This window comes from Miniopterus schreibersii (assembly GCF_964146895.1).
Source record: "Miniopterus schreibersii genome assembly, chromosome: 10".
NCBI lineage: Eukaryota > Metazoa > Chordata > Mammalia > Chiroptera > Miniopteridae > Miniopterus > Miniopterus schreibersii.
In genome coordinates, this window is record NC_138110.1 from 22,991,476 (window position 1) to 23,015,680 (window position 24,205).

A 24,205-nucleotide genomic window follows, 5' to 3' on the forward strand; every position below is an offset into this window, starting at 1 on the left:
CTTAAACCTGTAGTACTGTCATCAAATATTTAATTTTACGAATTGGTTCTCTTCTTAATCTCATGGAAACAATTTGAATCACAAAAACAGAAAACAAAATAAAAACCTCATATCCTTTATTACATTTATCCCTGATGAACCTCTTTTTCAAATTTGACAATCAAAAGCATAGAATTTTGAAACTATACAAGGTAATTACATAATTGACTGCTCATTTTACAGATAAGAAATTTGAATCCTAGTTAGATGAAATCAGAATAGATTACAGTTGTTCTCCTTGTTGAGAGAATGAGGGATTTACAGGATGAGACTGGGAGCCACATAAGTACAGATTTTTGGCAGTAAACACATAGCTTGAAGTCCTGCCTGCTACTTTCTAGCTGTATGACTTAATTTCTTCACGGGGTTATGGTGAGAGTTAAAGATATAACACAAAACACAATAGTTCAAATACTGGTCCATTGTCCCACCTGCTATAATTAGCACCTGCCCTACTTCATTATCTTTTTGCTTATCTTTGCATGTAAATTCTGCTATAGCAGGCATTCATGCAAGAAAGCTTTGAGAAAAACCACTGCCTGGGCTGGTGCCTTATATTAACCCAACTTGTTAAGCAATTGCTTTGCTGGAATGAGATCATTGCAAATGTGGCTTTCCTATTCTTATTTCTGTTTCAAGTGAAATGTCAGCTTGGATGTATTCATATAAAAGTGTTTCAAAGCCAAATAGAGATTTTGGATTATTTCATATTTAACATCATCCTTGCCTACAGAGCCTGTTCACTAACACGACTATTGTCTCCCAGTATGAAGTTTAATTAGGTCTAGGAAGCAGGAATTCCTCTACTATCCTCGAGGTACCTGAAAATGTCACTTTTCCTCCTCTCTCTATTGCTAAGTCTTATGCCCCTTTGACTCTCATTTCTATGGCTATAGTAACATACAATAAAGCCCAGGGAAAACACCTTCTCTCCTCCCAACCTCCCCAAATCTCTCTCTGGGAGAGGAAAATGCTATCTTGTTGCTGCCAAAGGATCCCAATACAGGCTCTGCACCCCAGTCAGTAAAGGGCCTAGGCCCAGTGCCATTATCTACATCAAGAGAAAGGAAAGGGGGTGGAAATCACTCAGCCTCAATCCAGATAGTGAGATTTTAAAAAGTTACACCTGAAAGAAGAGTTCTTAGCACTTACCCAGCCAAAGAATCTAAGCAGGAGGACTGTGTGTGGCCAGGTGAGGGGAAGAGGAACAGTTGTATGAGGTAAGGGCTTGAGGGATTAAGAAAAAAGGGCAACCTCAAGAATTGCAGAAGGGAATTTGCATTTTAGGAGAACTTATCCAAGGAAAAACAGCTTTTTCACCACACACCAAAATATTCACCAAGATGAAAATTTATATTTGCAAATGAGAATACTTATGTTGTCTTTTCACTACTATAAAATATATATATATATATATACACATAGAACAATTTGAAACAATAGAAAGCTGTTATTTGCAAAGTATCTCTTAGAAAAGATGAATAATTACATCAACCAGAAAAGAAAAATCTATACAGAAAAGTGCCATCTCTAGAAAACAGCTTTAAACACACAAAAAACTGCATTGTGTGTATTTTCTTCAGAATAACATCATAAAGCAATTTGAGTGAAAAAAGAAAAAGGCCAAGAAGATATGGCTAAATAGAAATGAAATATAGCAATATGCACTGAAATTCTGTTTAGGAGTTAAATTATTTTTAAAATAAAATAATATCTATTCTGTTTTTCCCCCATTATATTCATCTCAATTACTTAAAAACTGATATAAAGTTTCCAAGGCAGAAGGACTATGTCTGTCCTTACATCATCCTGGTAAATGACAGGTCATTCTGTCCATTCAGAAAAGTTACCTATGAGGGAACACCTGTAATACTTCCAACAAGATGAATCTTAAAAATAAATAAATCTATATAATTGCAAACATTACTTTAAAAAAAAAGAAAAGTTACCTATGATGCTGATGAGTTAATTTTGGAAGAATCAAAGAAAAGGTAAAAGCAAATATTTCAGATTATCATGGTAGCTGAAAAGTTGATCACAAGAAAGAGAAACTATTTATCCCTTCATTACTAAAAACATACTTGGGAAAACTGAATCAAGAAGTTATCAAAAGTTAACTCAGGTAATTTAACTTGATATTCAAGAAAACCTATAAATACAGAAAGCAGGGCACTGGAAGAGGTGACTATCTTTTAATTTATCTTTCTATTTCAGGGACAGTTCTATGACCTGGGGCTTTGACGATTCAGATTTATAGAGAACAAAACTAAAAGATTCGCACTACATATACAAAGGAAAAAAACATAAAAATTAGATATGATTTTAGCCATATCCAAATGTCTCATATACCCTGCTAAAGATTCATCCATTCCAGCTTTTTGATTACTCCACAAAGTAGTCTAAATTTTATTTTCCAAGTATTCTTCAATTTTTAATAGCATATCCTGTAGGACATATAAAGGAAAAGAATCTTGATCTTCAATGTTAACACTGGCATTCTATTTCCTTTATCAATATACCAGTTACCAAAAACCTGAAAATTATCCCCAAAACATGTAAAATCTCTTATTATACTAACTATAAACTAATACCATTCATTTCATTATAAAAAAGCAGGTGTCTTGATTCAGGAACATCTAATGTGAATTAACTCACAGGGAATCACTAAAATAACAGCACTGTCCCCAACAGAGTAACAAGAAACATTTCCTTTTTTAAATTTTTATTTATCTAGGTTAGCTGTTACACTTCAAATACACTGTTAAATAAAAGATATAAAGGAAATGCAGTAAAATAAAAATCACAGCAATCTGAAAACATTCTTCCCAAATCTTAAAGTTGTAATATGAGTAAGATTTTGTTACCAAAGAATACACTTCCTCATGGATTATTATTCCTTCATTCTTTAGGATGTGTTGTATTCTGTGTTGTGCTCATTTAATATAACATGAAAATATCAACTCAATACTAGAAAACTAAAATTTGGTTTCAATTCCCACTAACTTCCCTAAACTTCATAGGAATTAAAAACAAATTAAAAAAATTAAAAGTACGCATAGAAATTAGAAAGTTACTTATGCTGTTTACAATTCATATACTCCTATAAATGTTCTAGACATTTAAAACACAAGTTTGTTATCTATACAATGATTGAGGGCATATGTGCCATTTTTGGAGAGGATTTTGAGAATTTTTCTTTGAGAACAATCTTTATGTAACAAATTTAATAAGAAACTAATTTTAATAAATTTGCTGAAATTTTTTTATACTGTTTTCTGCCATTCTATACAATCATTTTCATTGTGTCCTCACTGTACCATTTAAATAATACAAACAGAAGAGAGGGAAAGCAATATAAGCTGAACAAAATATAACAGGTACAATTACTTAAAAGATCTGTAAGATAACTTGCCTATAATTTGTTATTCTACACAAATGAGGATAGCACAAAGCCTCTATACCACCTTTCCTATAACTTTCATGTAACTGTACCATTAGGCAAATTTAATTAAAAATGAAAATTATCAGTAATATCAATTTTGGACACTTTGCTTACTCAACAAAAGGATTCTGATAGCATTTCTTTCATTAACAAGCAGATTTACATGATTTCATTTCTACTATTCTGGCTAGCATACAAACTTATGTAATAAACCTTACGTAAACTGAGATATACCTATATTCAGAGACCCTTGCTGTTAAATCTACATACCAGTAGGGAATGACAAAAGCAATGTAGCAAAATAAATTCTTGTCTTTTACTTAATCTGCTAGTGAAACAAACAAGAGGTCCAAAACCCTTCATTGACAATTTTAAAAGAAAAAGATAAAATGGTTTTTTTCCCCCTACCAATTTAATCACCCTAACTAGTTTATACGTAGGCAACTTTTTTTTTACATACATTTAGGCAGCTATGAATGGATATTATATTAATGACCTGAATCCATTAAAATCCATGTAGGCTGCTGCAGTTATCTGTCTCCAGCAATTTGTCAACTATAACATTAATAAAAATACAAAATTAATTACTAGTTTTCTGAAGGAGGTCCATATACACACCCTTGAGACTAGGCTCATTCCTCTGAATTGATAAAAAGCCAGGCTATTCTCTTGGAGTCCCAAAATGGCACTATCCTTTATTCTAAGTGGGGAAAAAACAAAAAAAACCCACTTCATGCAAAATATTAAATCTTAAGATTTTAATTTCACTGTTGTGTTCTAAATTAAAATTTTATTTTGGCTTTTATTACACTCAATTTTAATAATACACACAAATATGCATCAATATAATTAAGAGAGTTATTATTATCTAATAAGTGGCTCAAGCAACCAGAGCATTCTAATCTGCTGGTTAAATTCTCTTAAAATGATTAGGTATCTATTCTCCTAGAACACTGAATTAGTACAAACTAAGTAGAAAGTAGTCTGCAGACAGATTATCAGAAAACACATTTACCTTTAGTGAGAGAATAATGCCTTCTTTTAAACACCAGCAACTGAATTCCATATGCACTTATTAAAGAAATGAAATAATCCAGATACGGGATTTTATTCTTAAATAAACAGCATTTCAATCATGTCTAGATTAATGTTATAGGTTGAAAGAAGTTTCTTTCCAGCATTAACCCTTCATAAGACTACAAAAAAGTCCACAGAGGATACACTCCTTACCCTTCTTAAAATTCCAGAAAAATTAAGGGAAATTAAGGGAAGACCACTAGGCACTTCTAAACCACCACCTACATAAAAATGCCACCACACAATGCAAAAGTAATTCCCACTGCTTAGTATGAGTATTTATAAGTATTTATAATCTTAGGAACAGACTTTGCCTCAGTGAAATCCACAATAGCAGTCATGTAAAATAAAAAACAAACAAACAAAAAAACAGTATTAAAACTACTTCAAATACTTCATGCTTATTTAAATATCCATAATACAGAAACAAATTCTTTTTGAAAGAGGAATTTTTTAATTGTGCAATCTGGAAAAGCAAAACTCATAAAAACACTGGTTTTAAAAACAATACTCCTCAAGACAGCAAAATATTTTCAAGGTCCTGTGAGAAACAGAAAATCAAGATAAATTCATATATATGTTTCTGCTATATTGTTCTTAAGTTTAAACTCTCCAAACTACAAAATATCAAAATGTACTTTAAAATAAATTTTCACATTTTGGCATATAGTTTATGAATTAAATCAATGTATTCTGGTGTTCTGCTTTTTATAAAAACTCTTTCCACAAAGTCTTTATTCAAAATTATGTAGAAAGGCTTCCCAAAATTATTAGTGTTTGACACCTTCCAAATATTCAAAATGTTATTATTACCTTGAATATCAATTATTAAAACCTATGTTTGAACCCTTGTGTACTGCTGGTGGGAATGTAAATTGGTGTAGCCACTATGGAAAACGGTATAGAGGTTCCTCAAAAAATTAAAAACAGAACTATCATATGATCCAGCAATTCCACTTCTGGGTATAGATACAAAGAAAACGAAAACACTAACTGAAAAAGATATATGCACCCACATGTTCATTGCAGCATTACTTACTATAGACAAGAAATAGAAATAACCTAAGTGTCGATCAATGGATAAATAAAATGTAATGTTTCTCATATATATATATATATATAAAATGAAATATTATTCAGCCAATTCTTGCCATTTGCAACAATATGGATGAATCTTGAGGGCATTATGCTAAGACAACAAAGACAAACACCATATGACCTCACTTATACAGTAAAACTCAATTTTGCAGATCTGGATTTAACAGGCTTTGGATTTAAATATAAAAATTAATACCCTCTTAATTTTAAAATGCTTTTAACCAACAGTTGCTTATAATTAAATTAACAGGTTATTTTTTTATCAATTTACTTATCTTTAACAAATATTAGTGAATAGGCCATTTGTTGGAAAAAAAACACTGTAGTAATTTCACCAACATAAATAAATATTACATATCTACAACTAGTCTACATATTTAAATCCAAGAGTCACTGCTCAGAAACAATGTTCAGCAAATGGTTAGCACATGATCACACCACATCTCGAGGGGTTGTCGAGTGTGGTGACTTTCTGCAGCAGTTCTAACGTGCCTTCTGATGTTCCAAAGAGCACTAAGCCATGCCCCAGCCCTATGCATGTTTACTCGAGGTGAAAGCACTCATTTACTAGACCTACACAGTATAAATTTAAAATTACTGTAATACATATAGAAAACTGTGAAATTAAACTTTTCATACATACTTAACTTTAATTACACAAATGTGTCTACATAAGCAAAAACAAGTAAACTGACTTGTCAATTTGTTAACGATGCATTCAGAAAACCTACTTTATTATATAACAAACTTTTGGCTTTAACGGACACCGTGTCTTCCAAATTAGCCCGTTATATTGAGGTTTTACTGTATGTGGAATCTAGGAAATTAAAACCAAAACCAAACTCATAGATTGGTGGTTGCCAGAGGCAGGGTGCAGTAGGCAGGGTGTAGGAGGAGGGTCAGGGGGAGGGGGTATATGGATGAAGGGAGTCAAAAGGTATAAACTTCCAGTTATAACATAAATAAGTCATGGGAAGATCATGTACAGCATGGTAGCTACAGTTAATAATACTGTATTGTATATTTGAATGTTGCTAAGAGTAAATCTTTAAAGTTCTCATCACACACAAAAATTCTGTAACTGTGTTGTGACAGACGTTAACTAGACTTACTGTGATGAATTTGCCATATACACAAATATTAAATCATTATGTTGGATACCTTAAATAATATAATGTATGTCAATTTTACCTCAGTAAAATAAAATATAACCTTTGTAACTGTCCATTGTAATCTTTCATTTTTCTCTTAATGACAAAAAAAAAGCTCTAGACCTCTTATTCAAATTATCTAATAACAAAAATTAGAACATATCGAGCCCTGGCCAGTTTGGCTCAGTGGTTAGAGCGTTGGCACAAGGACTGAAGGGTCTTGCACTGGATTCCGGCCAAGGACATGCACCTCTTGGTTGCTGGCTCAATCCCCTTTCCCAGCTGGGGCAAGTGTGGGAGGCATCCAATCAATGTTTCTCACATCTATGTTTCTCTTTCCCATCCCCCCTTCCACTCTCTCTGAAAAGCAATGGAAAAAATATCCTCGGGTAAGGATTAAAAAAAAAATTAGAATATATGGAGTCAATACTAGGACTAATTTGTTTATATGTTAAATCTTAAAATATGAATTCACATTTTGAATTTTAAAAATAAAAAGCATTTCAGAACATGCTTAATACATCAACTATTAAATCATAAAACAAAAAAGAAATCTGTTAAATGCTTGAAGCAGTTTATACATGCATAGAAAAGTGGTCATGTTAACATGCTGGAATTAAATTAATATTTTGTCTAAAATTCCAAATCTAATAAAATCTGTGACCCCAGGAGAAAGTTAAAGACAGAACAAACTTCCCTGAAAACATCCTCAACCTCAAGTAAAGTTTATGGAATTAGTTAAAATCTGGTCAGTCATCCAAAACCAATATGCTCTTCCCATTGCTATAAAAACTTAATTTTTAAAAAATATTAGCTGCCCAGCCAGCGTGGCTCAGTGGTTGAGCATCAACCTGTGATCCAGGAGGTTGAGGTCCCATTCCTGGTCAGGACACATGCCTGGGTTTCAGGCTCAATCCCCGGTAGGGGGCATGCAGGAGGCAGCCGATCAATGACTCTCTCATCATTGATGTTTTTCTCTCTCTCTCTCCCTTCCTCTCTCTGCAATAAAAACCTATTTTAAAAACAAATATATATATATACACACACATATATATGTGTGTTAAAGTAGTTTACAAAGTGCTATACTATCTATCATTCAGAGAAAAATCTATCAATTATAACAAACTCCTATATATTTTATGGTGCAAATTCATACTAATGTTATGCAAGGGCTTAGTATATTATGTTAAGAAATTTATTGCAAGTTGCATTGGTGTTCAAACCTTACCCCTATTTGTCAAGGAAATCTGACAGCCATTACACAACGACCAGTCTTTTTCATCAATTCATACATATATTCTTAAATGACTGTGGAGCACATTAACAAGCCTTCACCAAAGTTAACTTCCAATTCTCATAAACCAAGTTCTAAAGAGAAAACACCAAATCAGTTGTTTTTCAGATCAAAACTAGAAAAAGAAAAAAAAATGGGCTCAGTTATTACAGTTAGTTTACAAGTTGCAAATATCTGGATATAGAACTGAATGAAAAAAGTGGTAACAGTTTTTCTGAGTAAGGTTAGTGATAAATTATTAAAATAAAGGTCTTGATTGTTTATATATGAAACTCCAAATATACTACCTATCCTTCCTCTTATAAAACACAAAATTAGATTTTTTCCAAAGTTGCAACTTCATTAAATATTAAAATAATTAACCTTTTTCATATTGAGAAATGAGTTATAAATCTGAAGGGGAAGACTAATAAAATTTTATTATAAGTAAAACCAGTAGAAAGCAGTTTTTAAAAAATCAGTTAGTGTTAGCAAAGTTACATATGCCTATTGAAAAATTTCATTCTAATTTAGCTGTTTCTCACAATATTCCTACCAATACAGAAAAGATAAAATACCAGTATTTCCCAATCCTAGGCTACACATACAAACAGATATGTTGCAAGACTTTCAATCCTGCGATATTTTTTTCCCTTTGACATACTCCAGGGGCCCCTGAACATGCTGAAGGCCATTAATTTTCAGTCCGTGGGTTAAAAACAAAATTAAACTGGTAGTACATTAGCTAATACACTTAAAAATAAACTTAAAAATCCATTCAATACATACCCTTAATAGAGAGACCATGTCATCTGTCTCCTCTAGAGGTACCCTTTACATCAGAGTACCAGACAATTTCACTGGATGATGTCTGCCAGGCTACTGCCTCAGGCATAGAACTTTAAAGCTCAAGATAAAAATGCATTTATGTAGCAATGGAAAATACTATTTTTCTCATGCATGATACCAAACACCAGTCTAATCTGCTTTCCCTACAGTACCTTACATAGTAGGTACAGGGTATATCTTTGCTCAAAAATTAATTCATCCTTCCTGCATACAAATGCAATTTAATATTATAATTTATTAAAGATTAGGAACAAACTAGTTTATTAAGTGATATATGGAAGAATGATATAAAAGCGTTCATGCAGTATATCCACTCATACATAATCTCCAGAATGGAATTAATTACGTGATTCCCCCATTGGAATCAGAAGCAAGTTAACGTTACAGAAAATAAATGCTAAAAGCAACTAACTACTTACCTATTTGGATTCACCATTTTATATCTTATTTATATTTTTGGTATGAAAAGGGATAAAATGAGGATCATTGCTATTATCATATAAATATGGTTCTATATTTCACCCATAAACTCAAGCTAAAATTTGTCAGACTGCTTTGTTTTGAATATCTAATTCTTTAAAGAGAAACTGCTTACTGTTATAACTTTTAAAACATCATCAAAAGAAATTTACAATGGGCAAAAGCATATTCTTTCTTACATAATCCAAAAAGCAGATAGTTAACACAATTAATTTTGTGATAGATTCAAGGGTTGTTCTGAAATATTCCCACTTTCGTCAAAGTTAACTGAAAAACTGTTACAAGTCTTTGGGAATTCTAATGTACTGTCAATATTCGGGCAAGTCACATAAGAATCAAAGGGCTGCTGTGGCAGTTCTTGGGAACCAGGCATCTGCATGTAAGCACCTGATGGGGTGTTAGGGGAAATGCTTTGGCCAACTAGCTGCATTTTCGGTCCCCTGGGTTCCAGTAGCGACTTGTTCTCTTCGTCAGTGTCAAGGTGAGTTAACTTTTCCATCCATACGCGGAATTTCTCCTCTGTCTGCCTCTGCATCTCGGAAAAACAGCTCATGGCCTCTTCTAGGACACTGCCTATGCAGTTCCCATCACACACAGCACCCCTGTCAAGTAATCCTGGAATTTCCCTGGGCGCTCCTTCAGATCCCCCAGCACGACTGAAGTCAGCTTTAAAGACATTGAGGCCATTTGATAAAACATCATTAATTCAGAAAATTGTATTTTTTATTAAGACATGCTTATTCAGGAAAATAGCATAAACATTTCTGAGAGCAACCATACAAATAGAGTATTAATAAGCAGCACTTAAATTAACCCAACAAAATTCCAAGAAAAATAACTAACGTAACACTATTTTTCATAGCTTCAATGTATCTGCTTGTGAACACGGATTCTGTAATAATACAGCTAACTATTAATCTATAACAGTGATTTTCAACCCTATGCTAAACACATAAAAACTAGGAGTGGTTTAACAAATACCAAAACCTAGGCAGGCTCCAAGGCATTGTAGGTTTGTTTTGTTTTGTTTTGCTTTAAGCTCCCAAGGTGATTTTTAAACATACAGCCTGGTTGAGAACCACTGTGTCCTTTAATATTTTTATTGCTTTACCTGTAAAATTCTAAAAGTTGCCTCGGCAGCTAACCCATAATAAATCAGTATACAATAATTCTCAGCTGACAGTCTTATCAAATATTCTTGTTTTAAGTTTAAAAAATTCCTTATGGAAAACCACATAAAGGATATACACAAGCCATGTATATCTCTGAGTCAGATTTTTAAAAACTCGTAGTCTGTGCAAGGTATTACAAAGTATGCCTCAAAAAAAAGAGATTTTGTGATTAAGTTTGGGATATGCTACAAATCATATCCTCCCCCTCTGGAGAGCACATTAATGGCTGTGTTGTCTTGTAGTAAAGAAATCTGTTTCCACATGATCCAGCACTTCCCAAATGTGTGCATATTGTACAGGTATTAATATCCAGTAGAACAGTGGTTTCATAGGATTTCAGTTTAGGATATGCTCCTCTACATATACTGCTTTATCCTTAAAGTAGGCCAGATAATCTTTGGTTTGGGTCTCAAAAAACAAACAAACAAAAAAACATACTGAACTCTTCATTTCTTCAGGGAGCTATTTAAAATGCTACCTCCTCAGACCACTTGAATACACTATCTAAAATGACTTTTGTACCCCATTCCTAGTCAATCTTTCTCTTATATCCTGCTTTATTATTTATAGTGTATTTCCCTACCTCATAGAATATAATTAATTTATTGTTTGTCTCCTCAAAAAAAATTAAGTTCCATGAAGGCAGGGACTTTACATTCACTATTGCATTCCCAATGCTGCAGAGGAGGTGCTCAAATATTTGCTGAATGAATGATTGATGGAATCAATCAATCTTGGCCTTATACCATGTACCTGTATCATGAAGTCTTATAAAGAACAATCCTATGAAATGCTCTATTGTAATTAACCCTAGATATTTCTGAAAATATGGTTCACTTTATCTCAGTGGCTTTTTATGAAGATGCAAAAGGAAAATTTATCAAGTCACAGTATTAAGTGTTTCCCTTAGACAATGAGAACTGTTTAATGCATCATGCTACCTCTTTTCAATGCCTAAAAAGCTATGAGACAAAATTTTAGTCCCATTCTACCTAGCAAATAAAAACCCCATGAAGTCTGTTACCAACCTTTCCATTAACTTCATCTTATTCCTTTTCCTCTGACTCCTCCATCCCTTTTCATGTTAAAAAAAAAAAAAAAAAATCTTATTTATACATAAACTTCCTCAAGAAGGACTTGCTTTCACCAGAGGGTATTATATTCAGCTTATAGAAAGACTAAGTGGAATTTAAAGAATATTAAGCTTTCTTTAAGCAATGTATTCCCATTTTAAATGCTGGGTAAACTTAATTGTATAGGAAAGGAAATCACATGGCTACTTTGGTATGTTATAGATTCTGGCATTTACTTATTTTTCAACAAACAATGAAAAATGGTATTTAAAAGCTGTATTCAGAAAATATTGTGAAAATACTTATGCTGGATAAGATGCAACCTCATAAAAATGACTACCAGCAATAAAACATTGATAAGCAAGGTAAGTCCAGATCTTAAAAACAGGGATCAATTATACATTTGTCAAAACCTATAGTGTGTACAACAACAAGAGTGAACCCTAATGTAAACTATGGACTCTGAGTGACAATGATGTATCAATGTAGGTGAACTGATTGCAACAAACGAACCACTTTGGTGAGGGACACTGACAGTGGGGGAGGCTGTGCATGGGTGGGGGCAGGAAGTATATGTGAAATCTTTGTACCATCTGCTCAATTTTGCTGTAAACCTAAAACTGCTCTTAAAAAAAAAAGTTATTAAAAAAACACCAAACCAGGGACCATATTCTCACCTTAAATACACATATATTCTTTTATTGATACTAAGATATACCCTACTTTGAGAAAAAGAATTATCTTGAAAGCAAAGCTTATGCTTTTGCATATACAAAGTTAATATAATTACTTTATTAAATAAGTTAGAAAAAGCACACTGAAAATAATTCTTTGGTGCTTTAACATTATAGATTGCCAAAGGATAGCCACCGGTAAGATATCAAAGCTTCTAAATTTAAAGTAACATTATCCAGACATTTTAGCAGAGAGAAAAACACATTTAAATAATGCATGCTTTTAAAATTATCACTTAAATGGAGTAAAAGGGCTTATGCTTGTTAACTAATATAGAATTGTGCTGTGGTTTTTATAACTAATAAAATTTTTTTAAACTAGACTCCACTGTTCAGAATTTGATGCCCATTAGCAGTAACAGAACTTAACCGAGCCGCACTACCAGTTTCACAACGGATGTTTAGCTATGACTTAAAATATCACTGGCTCAATTGAGTTCTCAGCCCTGGCTGCTGACTGTCATCACTGGGGGAAATTTTAAAATGCTGATGCTTTTATGCTAAGAGAAATAAGACAGTAAAGACAAATACTGTATTAATTTCACTTTTATGTGGAATTTAAAACTGAACTCATAGAAATAGAGCAGATTGGTGGATGGAGGAGGGGGAATGAAGGTGATCAAAGGGTATGAACTTCCAGTTAGAAGACAGTAAATTCTAGGGATGTAATGCACAGCATGGTGACTATAGTTAACAATACTTATTGTATTGTATATTTGAAAGTTGTTGAGAGCAGATCTTAAAAGTTCTCAATACACACACACAAATCATAATTATGTGAAGTACAGATGTGTTAAATGATGTTGTCATGGTAATCACTTCATAATACAAACATTTATCAAATATTCCATATTGTATACCTTAAACTTATACAATGTTATATATATGTCAATTATATTGCCAAAAAGCTGGGAGAAAAATGCTGATACCTGGGTCAGACCCAAAGGTTCTTATTTAATTGGTCTGGAGTGGGGTCTGGGTATCCTCAGTTTTAAGTGCTCCCCAAGTGATTCTAAAATATATAGCCAGATTGAAAACTGCATGGATTTTTACCTGCATTATTTGCATTCACTAAGCTGAAAATAGGCATTTATCATCTGATTACTCTCAGTGTTTTGTTACAAATGGATTTAGTGAGTCTCCTTAATAGCTACTAAAATACAACCAGATTATAAAAGACTTAAAGTGAGGATGTGGGGATTTTAGCCACTTCATATTCAATCTAGGAAAAAGGTCATGGTATTCCCATTGTTGGTTTGTGGTCTTATCTTCTAACATGAGTCCCCACTGCTTAAATCAACACTAAAATTTTTCCAAGCAATACAATCTCCAATAGATTAAGAACCCTCACAAATCATAAGAAAAACAAATGTGGCAGGAGGAAAACATGCAAAGAACATAGACTGTTTACCAAAAGAATACAAATGGCCAAACATAATTTTTCAATTTCACTAGTGATCAAAGAAATGCAAATTAACACTAACATACAATTCTTCCATCAAATCAGCAATTTTAAAAAAACACTCAATAGCAAGCATGTAATGCAACAAATATTCAAGCTCCTAGATGGAATAAACTTAATATATTCTTAAAAAGCAGTTTGGCAGTATATCTCAGCAGTCTTAAAGCATTCATACCCTTTTTAATAAGAGCAAAAACTAAAAGCAGCCCAAAGAATCATCATTAGGGAAGTTCTCTTAGTTAGCAAAATTGCTTTTTAAAAAAAAGTTTTAGAGAAAATGTTGTGTTTTGGTTAAACGCAATTAAGAGGGAAAGGAAAAGAGAAGTACATATACATAATATAATTTTTGTTATATATTATGGAAGGCAACATACTCAATGTTAACAAAAGCAGGATTATAAGTGATTTTAATCTACTTCAGTTTTCTATTTTCAAAAATTTCTATAAAGGATTTACTACTTCAAAAATTTTATTTTTACATTTCCAAGCAAGAGTTAATTGATCAAACATAAGTCTCTACCTCAGAAAAACTGGGAGATAAAATGATAGCTTATCATGATGCATTTCAGTGCACAAACGTGCATGGTGAATAATGGGTGGTGAGATTCTGGCTTCAATGGGGATCCTCTGTTCTGGCCTGGCCACAGTTTGAGAATTCAGGTGATCTCAGACAGCTGTCCTCAACAGCCTCCCTGACATGCTCCAAAATAGACCAATTAGATTTTCAAAATGCACACCAACCAAGACAACTGACCCTTACCTACCAAGGTGGATACTATTTTTGGAACCTCACTCTGAGCAGGCACTTATATGGTGACTATTAAACTACACAAAAGCAGGTCATTTTAGCCAAGACAAGGTGAAAAGACCCTATGGTTTTACTTTAGGGTAAGTATTTATGAAAACCTACAATTATTGAAAAAACTTTTCCCCACTGTCATGAACAATGATGCACAAAAGATAGTCTGTTCAGAAAATTTCTTGAACTGAATGAAGTCTTATGTCCATTATTCATATTCACTAAAATCAAAATTTCCTGCAAGAGCATACTTTATAGATCACTCTCAACTTAAAGTGATTTTACAGAGAAACTCCCCCTCTCCAAGAAAAAAAGTTCTACTCGAAAAACTGCCAAGTGATTAATAGTATAAAAAGATCATCTATAAAAATGAGACATTTGATAACAGCCTTGAATACTCAAGGCCATCACATAGTATTTTTATATTAATATGCACTACAAAATACTCTATTTTTGCTTATCTCCAAGTCCCCCAAGTGAAAGAACTGACAAAATTATCTTGGTATGATACCCCCAAACAGATCCTTAAAACAGCAGTATACTTTCAAAAACTTCAAGAAGGAATGATCTAGTGTGCATAATAAACTGCCTGCTAGTTAACTGTGAACTTAAAAAAGTCTTCATAAACACCTGTGGCCCAGATACCAAACTCAATTATTAAGCATTATCATGCACTATATAAGCCTGCACATTATTTATTTTCACTCTTAAAAGAAAACACATTAATTGTTGAATTATTTGACATAAGACAACATTTAGCATAACCCCTTCAACATTTAAATTGCTGCACAACAAAATCTTCTAAATTAAGCATTTTCTGAATTACTAGATTACCTTGATGAAAGATTATAGCAAGAAACTGTTTTTACTTTTCCTCTTGGTTTCCATTCTGTATAAACAGCTGGATTCAAATTTCAACATCCAAGAGATTCTGTTAGGCACATCCAGTTTAAGGTTCACCTGAATGTTCACACTGTTGCACTCACATCAGTTCATAATTTATCCCATCTTTACAATTTATACAACTTTTCAACTTCCCTTGCTATATGGCTGAGGGTATCCCACTTCTCCACAGTCATGTGACTCAGGAAACTGAGGTACTAATTATTATATCAAAAATGCACAATGTCACAATTTTTCTGGGGTAACAATATGGGGAAGTAAAATGATATTTCCACTAACATTTAAACTTAGGCTATTCTATCTTTGCTACTTTGCATAATTCTATGAAGACCATTCATATGTCGTATGTGAACAGCACCTCCTGAAACTGTGCAGGGCACGGCCTAGGCAGTCATATACAGCGATCCTGCACCTCACCTATCATTTGATTCTCCACGGTTACCTTAGAAACTCTACATATTTTCAAAAGCCACAAACTTACTAAATGGAGTGAACAACAGAAACTAAATTATAGATCCAGATAATTTACTTTGAGGTTTTGGTTAATATACAATTCAGAATAGACAAGAAACAAACCAATGATGTTTTAGTTTTCAACACTGGTTAAGATAGTCATATAGCAAAGAGTCCTAGAAAATATGAACAAAGCACACCTAACCTATGTAAGCCAAACAGGGAGAGTGCCCATGAAGACATTTCTCATGCTGCCTCTACAAGACGTCTATCTTCAAAGACAATTTTGTTCACCCATCTTCTTCTCCCTTCCCATAAAAGGCAAAGTATTAGAATGGTTACATAAATATTTGTTTAGTGAGTGAAATTAAGCACTAGATCAAGAGATCCATCATCATCTTGATTAACAGATTAGTACAGAACATAAGAATGCATGAACAAACAATTACACAGGTATTAAAAGCTTTCTTAAAAATATTAAAATGCAAAACTGAAATATACCTAGAACCTGCCTTAGAACAGCCTCAAAGTCTGCTTCTCTCATGCATTCAACTGATGAACTTCAATTAAATCTCCTCCCCATTAATTTTAACACAAGGAACTACCATAGGAATTCACCATATATTAAAATAGTAAGCATTTCTAATGACTGTAAAACTCTATTTAATATACCATATAAATGAGATTTTTATTATAAATTGAAGACCTATAAAGCTCTTTAAAACCAATCATTCTTGTTACTGAGTTTATATAAGTTTGATTAGCTATAGGTTTAATTAACCAATATTTTTTCTTCAAATATTCTTTGTATATCAGCAATATGGTGTCTTCATGTATAGAAACAAAATGCCTTTCAGAAAAGGGGGAAAAACATAGTGACCCGTAAAACCAAAACTTCCCCCTTTAATGTAATGTAGTGATAAACAATGCTGTCATAATCTATTAAGTGCTATGTAGTTTATAGAATGTTCCTAATCATAAGAATCTCTTTAATAATGAGAATTCACCAATTAAGAACAATTCAGACCTCATATTTCTCCCACTATAAGATCTCAAGACTGTCTTTGTAGTGCACAGTACCAGATGTGATAATACAGAGAAAGCAGGTATGTAATAAATTAGACGCTTATACCAGTGAGAGCTGAACGAGCAGATATCAAACTTTTTAAAGCTTCAGGGAGTAAGGGGAAAATTTTGCAAAAACAAAACAAAACATTCTTTTCAATGAGAGTGACAACTTAGAATAGAAAAATGTGCAAGAAGGGATAACTAGCTTATCATGCACTGAATAAGGAAAAGCACATAAAACTACTGTTTTAGGAGGAACAGTTATTAGAAAACTTTAACAAAAGATAGAACATGTTATTTCAGACACCAAAAGCCCAAGTGCAGTGGCTATATAATAAAGCAAGGTGCCTATTCCTGAGGATCATGTACTTAGTAATAATACTGAGCAGTAAGTATGAAATCTAAGCAGTGCTAAAAAGGCAATGATGGAAGTTCAGGTAATGTGTTACAGAGAAAGAGATGTGAGAAATTCCATTACTTAAAAATAATCTTGTCCCTATCATTAACCATTTAAATTTGTTTGCTATGTGCTAAAGTGCACTGGAAACCTCAGAGCAGGTTTTTTAAATTGGCCATGTCTCGTTAATACACTGCAGTCTTCAAATTTACACAGAGCTGCAGGTCTCCTGGATTTTTTCAAGTGTCACTCATTTAACTGAGCCTGACAGCTGAGAAATGCCATCAGATGCTCTACAGTCAGTTTAAAAAACATCCTCTACCTGGTATCTCTGCAGTGATTGTCTTGCTGCTCCCTGAAACCTCTTCATCATCATCTGATGAGCTTGTGCTTGAGTCACAAGTCAGGTCACTATCACTGGTACTACTGTCCTGCAACAGGTTATATTTCTTACGCGCAGCAGCCTCCCGTTTTTGCCTCAGTAGCCTGATTCTCTCCTTTTGCTTTTGGCTCCGGTGACCTTTAACCTTGGCAACTCGGCCATTCTGTTTATCACTGGATTGCCGATTTTTCTTGGCAGCCATAGTGGATGTTTCACTTTCAGATCGGGACCGCCGAGATTTGCGCCCAACGGTGGCACCAGACACTCCAGAAGGGTCTCCTTCTAGACCCGTTTCTGCCTGGGAGGGTTCATTCTCTTCTGCAGAAGACAACGTATCTGAATCAGCCAGGTGACCACTAGAGGAAGGGGAAAGCATGCAGTGATTAGAAGAGTCACTCTCATAAACTCTGCCAGCTGTTGGCTTGTCACTCTCTGTGGATGCTAACTGAGACTCAGAAGAGTCCCTTCTCAGTTCCATCAACAAGCAGGGCATTGAAGAAAGAACTGTAGAATCCACTACACCATCTTTCTGAACGTGAGATTCCAGTTCTACAGATCCATCTTCCTCCTTAGTTGTCTCTTGTTTGGATGTTTTCGGTGGAACTTTGGACTCAATGAGTTCTTCGACTTTTCCCACTGCCTCCTCCATCTTCATTTCAAACTTCTGAGTTAATCATGGAGCAGGGTCTAGGAAACTATGTCAAAGATGCAACAGGAAAGCAACCTGGACAAAAACACACAAAATCAATAAACAGAAATGGCAAATTATTTAATTAACACAACATGCCTACCTTTCTAAGTGGGTAGCAAAAGTTATCATCATACAGGCTTTTAAAATATATGTAGCCCTGGATGGTGTTGCTCAATGGTTAGAGCGTCACCCGTGCACTGAAGGGTCACGGCTTTGATTCCCGGTCAAGAGTATGTACCTGGGTTGTGGTTTGCTCCCAGGCCCGAGTCGGGGCCGTGCAGTAGGCAACCAGTCGATGTGTCTCTCTAGCATTGAGGTTTCTCTCTCTCTCTCCTCCTTCCACTCTCTCTGAAAAGGAATGGAAAAAATATCCTCTAGTGAGGATTAACAAAAAAATAAATAAATAAAATATATGTATCTTCATATATTCATCAACAGTCAAATTTCAAGGACTTAGTATTATCAAAATACTAGCACACACAGCTACCAAAGATGGTACAAGTTCTATTCCTGAACTTGCATGAGCAGCAAGCAACCAAACAAGGATTTTCAACTTTAAAACAATGTGTTTAAGAAAGAGATCCTCAAAATTCTGATATAGTTAATATGTACGCTTTGACTTTAATATAAATGAAAAAAAAAATGCTTAAAAAACTGGTCTAGAAAACAAGTTAAATGAAATTATCACTTTTACACTCAAAACATCAAAGAAAGGCAAGCGGGGAAGTCACAATGGAGTAGCATCCAATTTAAAAAAACACACAAAACTTTCAACTAGGTGCATTTGGCAAATGCACAACCAAAATAATTATACTCATCAAACCTGCCTGCCATTCCTCTTAATAGGACCTGCTCTAGAAGGCATTAAGAGGAAAGGCCCAATCTGCTGTTTCCTCAGTATTCCTAGTTTCCATAGTCCTCTAATCATGCTGAATGTGAGTCTAGTGTTTAAATATATGTTATTTCATAAACAATAACCACTAAATACAGATCAACTACTTTGTGAACCCAGGAAACTAGTGTACTCTATTCCAAGAATGACTTAAGGGGTTTAAAAGAAAACAGCCTACACATATATTCCACCTAATATGCTAACTTTAGAACCTAACATCACTATCCCAGTGTGTGTGCTACAATTCCACTTAATCATGGAGAAACAGGACATAATCTTTAGCCACAAGAGTTGTGACCTACATAGTGCAAACTTCATTAACTGATAGTTTTTAAGAGATGCTAAGAATGTGCAAAGCAAGTAAATACTTCACCCTGTATATGTGATGTTAAAGAAGGCAATTATCATGATGTCCCATAGGTCACACACACACAGATATTAAGCTAGGAAGTATGCTAGTCAGATGCAAGACATATTCATCAGCCCTGGCAAGGTAGCTCACTTGGTTACAGCATCACCCCAATACACCACGGTTCCAGTTTGATTTCCAGTCATGGCACATAACGAGAATCAACCAATGAATGCATAAATAAGTGGAACAACAAATTGATGTCTCTCTCTCTCAACTAAATAAATATTTTTAAAAAAAAAAAAAATAAATTTCCATCACTTTACTCTGGGTTACCTGATAGTGAAATATATGGTAGGCAGCAACTAGAAAATATCTGAAAAATCCTTTTATTAATCTAACATGGCAAGCCTACTTTTTGCTTAGTACAAACACAAATTTTCTATATACCTGTTTGTTTTTCATGGCCCTCTTCTCAGTTGCTGATAAAACAAACATTTGGACGAAGTTTCCTTAACATGTTCATGAAAACCAAAACATTCACAGCATAGCAACTAGAAACATTTATTAATTTAAAACAATCCCATGGGTAGCCTTTCATAAGCATATTTGCATCACTAATTTTTAAATTAAATGAACATAAGCATAAATGTTATTCCTAACACCATTACAAAAGGACTGTGACATCTCTGAAAACCAACAGAGTAGTAAAAGTTAAACCAACAAACTGCCAGTGTCATAAATGAAGCATATGGGCAACACAAACAGGAAATAAAATATTCGTAGATATGAAATACCCACAGGTATGAGGAAAAAACCAAGATCTTCGAACTGAATAAAAATGAGAGTTAATTCTTCTGCAGAGAATTAAATTACATATTCTGGTAAAAAGAGTTTCCTTAAAGCTGAATATCTGAGAAATATATGAAATTAACATCAGCTAAAAAGCACAAGTGTCAAGTCTCAATTTCTGAAAGCAGAAGGCACGGGACTTTTCCGAACTACAAAATATAACATCAGATTGAAAAGTAAATTTGCCCAACCAGTGTGGCTTGTGGTTGAGAGTCAACCCAGGAACCAAGACAAGAGGTCACAGTTGGATTCCCAGTCAGGGCACATGCCAGGGTTGTAGGCTCCATCCCCAGTGGGGGTCATGCAGGAGGAAGCTGAGTGATGATGCTTCTATTTCATCAATGATTCTACCTCTCCCTCTCCCTTCCTCTCTGAAAATCAGTAAAATTGTATTTTTTTTAAAAAAAGTAAATTTATTAAAATGACCATAAAATTCTTGTCTCTTCTGTAAATAAACTGTGTGGGTAACACAAATGACTCTAAACTGCTTTTCCTTGTAAGAAAACATAACAATATCAATGTTGTTCAATGACACAACAATCAAATAATTATCTTTCATTTCAAGTTCCTTAAATTTAAGTGTTTAAGATTTATAATGACTTCTGCTGCCTAAAAACCACTTAAATATGTCCAAATCTATCATAAACACTGGCATCAACCATAAATAGGACACAAATAATTAGCTTATCATGGTATGTCTATACAATGTGGCACAAAAAAATGAAAAGATTCTTTATATTTAATATGGAGCAATGTTTAATATGCTAAATTTAAAAAGGTACATTATACCACTTGTTTAAATAAGGAACAAAATTATATATAAGTTTGAAGATGCAGTGTCTCTCTGGGAGGATACTTAAAATGGTAACACCAGCTGCCTTGGCAACAAAAGAGAATGAATGAAGAAATAAGAGTCAAAGACTTCTTACTGTATGTAGTGCTGTACCTCTTGAATTTTGTACCACATACAAGTATTATCTATTCAAAAATCCACTGTAACAAAATAGTCTACTGAAAAGTCTTCTGGAGAAAAAGAGTTATACTTCTGCTCATGACACCAACTACTATTTAGGTCAAATGTGGTCAGTGAATTCTACTAGAATTTTCCCCTACAGTGGAATTTTGTTATAATTCATAAAACACAAGAAAAAAAAGTCACAGGAAGTGGAAATACAAACTCTGACATAACTTTCTGCCATGGAATAAAAATAAAGTGCCCTAAACACAGGGGGAAAAGATGTTGTATATACAGACAAATCTTCCCAAACAACCAGATTATTTATTGCATATATTGTTTTTGGCTGGAGGGAGTAGGGGGGTGTTTTTTCTAGTAGAAGTAGTCAAAAGTAGATGGCAGTAAAAAATGATAAAATTCTCAAATGGGAGGTGCATCTTATAAATGGAATAAAAGATGGGATAAAAGGTTCTTAATCCTCTGGCTTATTGTTCACAAAAAATTTACAAATTAATAAAATTAAAAACATTTCCCCATGCTGTTCTTCCTTCCAATCTAAAGGAAATGATATATGACATGTATGATATGATATATATTATAATCCCCCTCTCATATCCCTAGAACTTTATGTTGGGGATTATTCCTTGGCACTCATCAACATCTCACATTCAGCTGTACATCCACCCATTCATTCATCTGTTTATTCATTTTTAAATATCCCCCTTCTGCATACCATCTCAACTTCCCATCTCCCCCTCCAGGTATCTCTCTTCTTTCAAAGCCAACCTGATTAAGAGAGTTGTCTAAACACCCTACCTCTATTTCTTTACCTGTCACATTTCCTCTCCAACCCAGTCCCATCTGATATCTGCTTCCATAAAGCCAGTAGAAACAAAAGAATAAACATATGGGACTACATCAAACTAAAAAGCTTCTGTACAGCAAAAGAAAACATCCTCAAAATACAAAGGAACGCCATGGTCTGGGAAAACATATTTGCCACGGATACATCTGATAAGGGGCTAATTTCCAAAGTGTACAAAGAACTCATACTACTCAGCAAGAGGAAGACAAACAACTCAATTAAGAAATGGGGTGCTCGCTTTGGCAGCACATATGCTAAAATTAGAACGATACAGAGAAGACTAGCTGGCCCCTGTGCAAGGATGACATGCAAATTTGTGAAGCGTCCCATATTTTTATATTTTAAACAAAAATAAAAATTTAAAATTTTAAAAAAAAAAGAAATGGGCAAATGGAGAATAGACACTTCTCCAAAGAGGACATACAGATGGCCAAGAGATATATGAGAAAATGCTCAACATCACTAATCATCAGAGAGATGCAAATTAAAACCACAATGAGGTATCACTTCACACCTGTCAGAATGGCTACCATCAACAAATCAACAAATGACATGTGCTGGCGAGGGTGTGGAGAAAGGGGAAGCCTAGTACACTGCTGGTGGAAATGCAGACTGGTGCAACCACTATGGAAAACAATGTGGAGGTTCCTCAAAAAATTTAAAATGGAGCTGCCTTTTGAGCCAGTGATCCCACTTCTAGGAATATATCCTAAGAATACTGAAACACTAATCAGAAAATATATGCACCCCTATGTTCATAGCAGCACAGTTTACAATAGCTAAGATCTGGAAACAGCCCAAGTGCCCATCAGTAGATGAGTGGATAAAAAAGCTGTGGGACATATACACCATGGAATATTACGCAGCTGTAAAGAAGGAGGATCTTGTACCCTTTGGGACAGTATGGATGGACCTGGAGAAAATCATGCTAAGTGAAATAAGCCAGGGAGCGAAAGACAAACAGCACATGATCTCGCTTATATGTGGAATCTAAAGAACTTAATAAACTGATGAACAGAATAGATTCAATGACATGGAAGCATATATCAGACTGACGAATGTCAGAGGGATGGAGGAGGGCGGGTGGGTGGAGGGGGAGAGAGTAACCAATTTATATGCATATATGCACAACCCAAAGACATGGACAATGGTGGGGAGAGGGACTGGAGAGGGGGACAGGAAGGGGTGGAATGGGTCATTGGGGAGAAAAAGGGACATCTGTAATATTTTAAACAAAAATAAAATTAAGGGGAAAAATAATAATAAAAGAAAAATTATTTAAGATAAAAGGAAATGACACCATACTGTGAATCAAATTCATAAAACAATTGCAGACAACAAAAAGTGGTAAATGTGTATGTTAACATAAAAGACTCTACAAATAATATTTTCTTCTCCTACCTTGTACAAAGCAATACATATGACACTATTGCTAGGTTTATAAAGTACATAGATGTTACATATATTAAAATAATAATATAAAAGGAAGGAGGTCGAGCTCTCCCATACTGGAGGAATGTTTCTATATTTTATTGGAATTAAGTATTAATTTGAAGAAGACTGGGATAAGTAAAGATACAGACGCAATCCCTAATGCAACCACTAAGAAAAGAACTAAAAAAATAACATTTAAACTTCCCTCTGCCTCCAAAAGGCAATAAAGGAGACATGGAGAAATAACAACAAAAAAGAGACATTAGCTGCCCTGGCAGGTGTGGCTCAGATGGTTGAGTGTCCTCCCAAGCACTG

The 24,205-nt window shown here is 34.1% G+C and overlaps 1 protein-coding gene across 5 annotated transcripts in view; it reads right to left on the bottom strand.

The window, feature by feature from the left end:
• ARK2N (arkadia (RNF111) N-terminal like PKA signaling regulator 2N) overlaps nucleotides 1-24,205 on the bottom strand; it is a 67,440-nt gene that overhangs the window by 25,196 nt on the left and 18,039 nt on the right. For 4 of the 5 annotated variants that reach the window (XM_081148624.1, XM_081148621.1, XM_081148623.1 and 1 more), the window contains exon 2: nucleotides 17,793-18,576. In XM_081148624.1, the coding sequence (XP_081004750.1) occupies nucleotides 17,793-18,507 (715 nt within the window). In that variant the 5' untranslated portion in view covers nucleotides 18,508-18,576. Of the gene's footprint in view, nucleotides 1-8,088; nucleotides 10,076-17,792; nucleotides 18,577-24,205 lie in introns of those variants that run through there. The other variant, XM_081148622.1, reaches the window with a different exon arrangement.